The 988-nt window shown below is 42.3% G+C and overlaps 1 protein-coding gene across 1 annotated transcript in view; it reads right to left on the minus strand.

Annotated features, from left to right (window-relative positions):
• The window catches only part of LOC103597636 (small subunit processome component 20 homolog), a 94,753-nt gene that overhangs the window by 71,941 nt on the left and 21,824 nt on the right, over nucleotides 1–988 (minus strand). Inside the window, 1 exon segment of the mRNA XM_008581502.1 lies at nucleotides 224–396. Coding sequence (XP_008579724.1) covers nucleotides 224–396 — 173 coding nt within the window.

The raw sequence follows: 988 nt of genomic DNA on the forward strand, positions 1-988 counted from the left end.
AAAAAAAAAAAAAGAAATTACATCGAGTTTTCATTTCTACCTAGCCCTTTGAGGGTGGGGACCCAGAATTTGTATTTTTATTAATCTCTCTGCTGCAATCAGTTTGTAAAACAACCTTTAGGAATCACTGCTTTAAAAAGAAATCATCCCAAAGCAGCATTTTCTGATTAAGGAGCTCTGACAACCACTGCCAGTATATATAAAGAAGAGAGACTGAAAACACATCACAAAACAGTATTTATTACCTTGGATACACCAGTTGAAATGTTTGCTTGTAACTTGGGAAATAATTCCATTAAAGCTTCCTCAGAAAGTGGCCCTTTGCAGCCACATAAGGATAATCTCTGATAATAGAGATCAGCCAACAGCAACACAGATGGCTCCAAAGGAAACATTCTGCAACAAGATATTTATTAGACCCAAACCGGACCACACTGGAGCATTTAGACTATAATATACTGAAAATTGTCACTGATGAAGGAAGCGTAAAGGGTGATATGTAAAAGTTCTACATGGACATTTAGCATCATTTTATGATGACGAGTCTGAGGCCCAGCAACGGTGAGAGGCGTGCTCAAAGACACACAGCCAGCTGGAGGCAGAGGTGGGATTAGAATATGCTACCTGACTACAAATCCAATGCTGCCTCTTCAATCCACATAACTGTAAAAGGAAAACATATAATATTTACGGTTCGCCACGTGGCAGGCGCCGAGCTAGAGAGGGCAGCAGTCGAGTGGTCTAGCACATGGGCTCTGGGGTACAGCAGCCCAGTGTGAACCCAGTCCTAGCACTCATCGGCAGTGTAACCCTGGGCAAACTGCTTAACCTCTTGGTGCCATCCTCATTACAAATATTTACTGAGCGCCCACTACGTGCCAGTGACTTTTCTAGGCACTGAGAATATAGCAGTAAACAAAAGACAAAGTCCCTATCTTTCTGGAACTCACATCCTGGTAGAAGGTAGCCGATCAATAGATAAACCAGC

Source organism: Galeopterus variegatus, unplaced genomic scaffold (genome assembly GCF_000696425.1).
Source record: "Galeopterus variegatus unplaced genomic scaffold, G_variegatus-3.0.2 Scaffold2373, whole genome shotgun sequence".
Classification (NCBI taxonomy): Eukaryota; Metazoa; Chordata; class Mammalia; order Dermoptera; family Cynocephalidae; genus Galeopterus; species Galeopterus variegatus.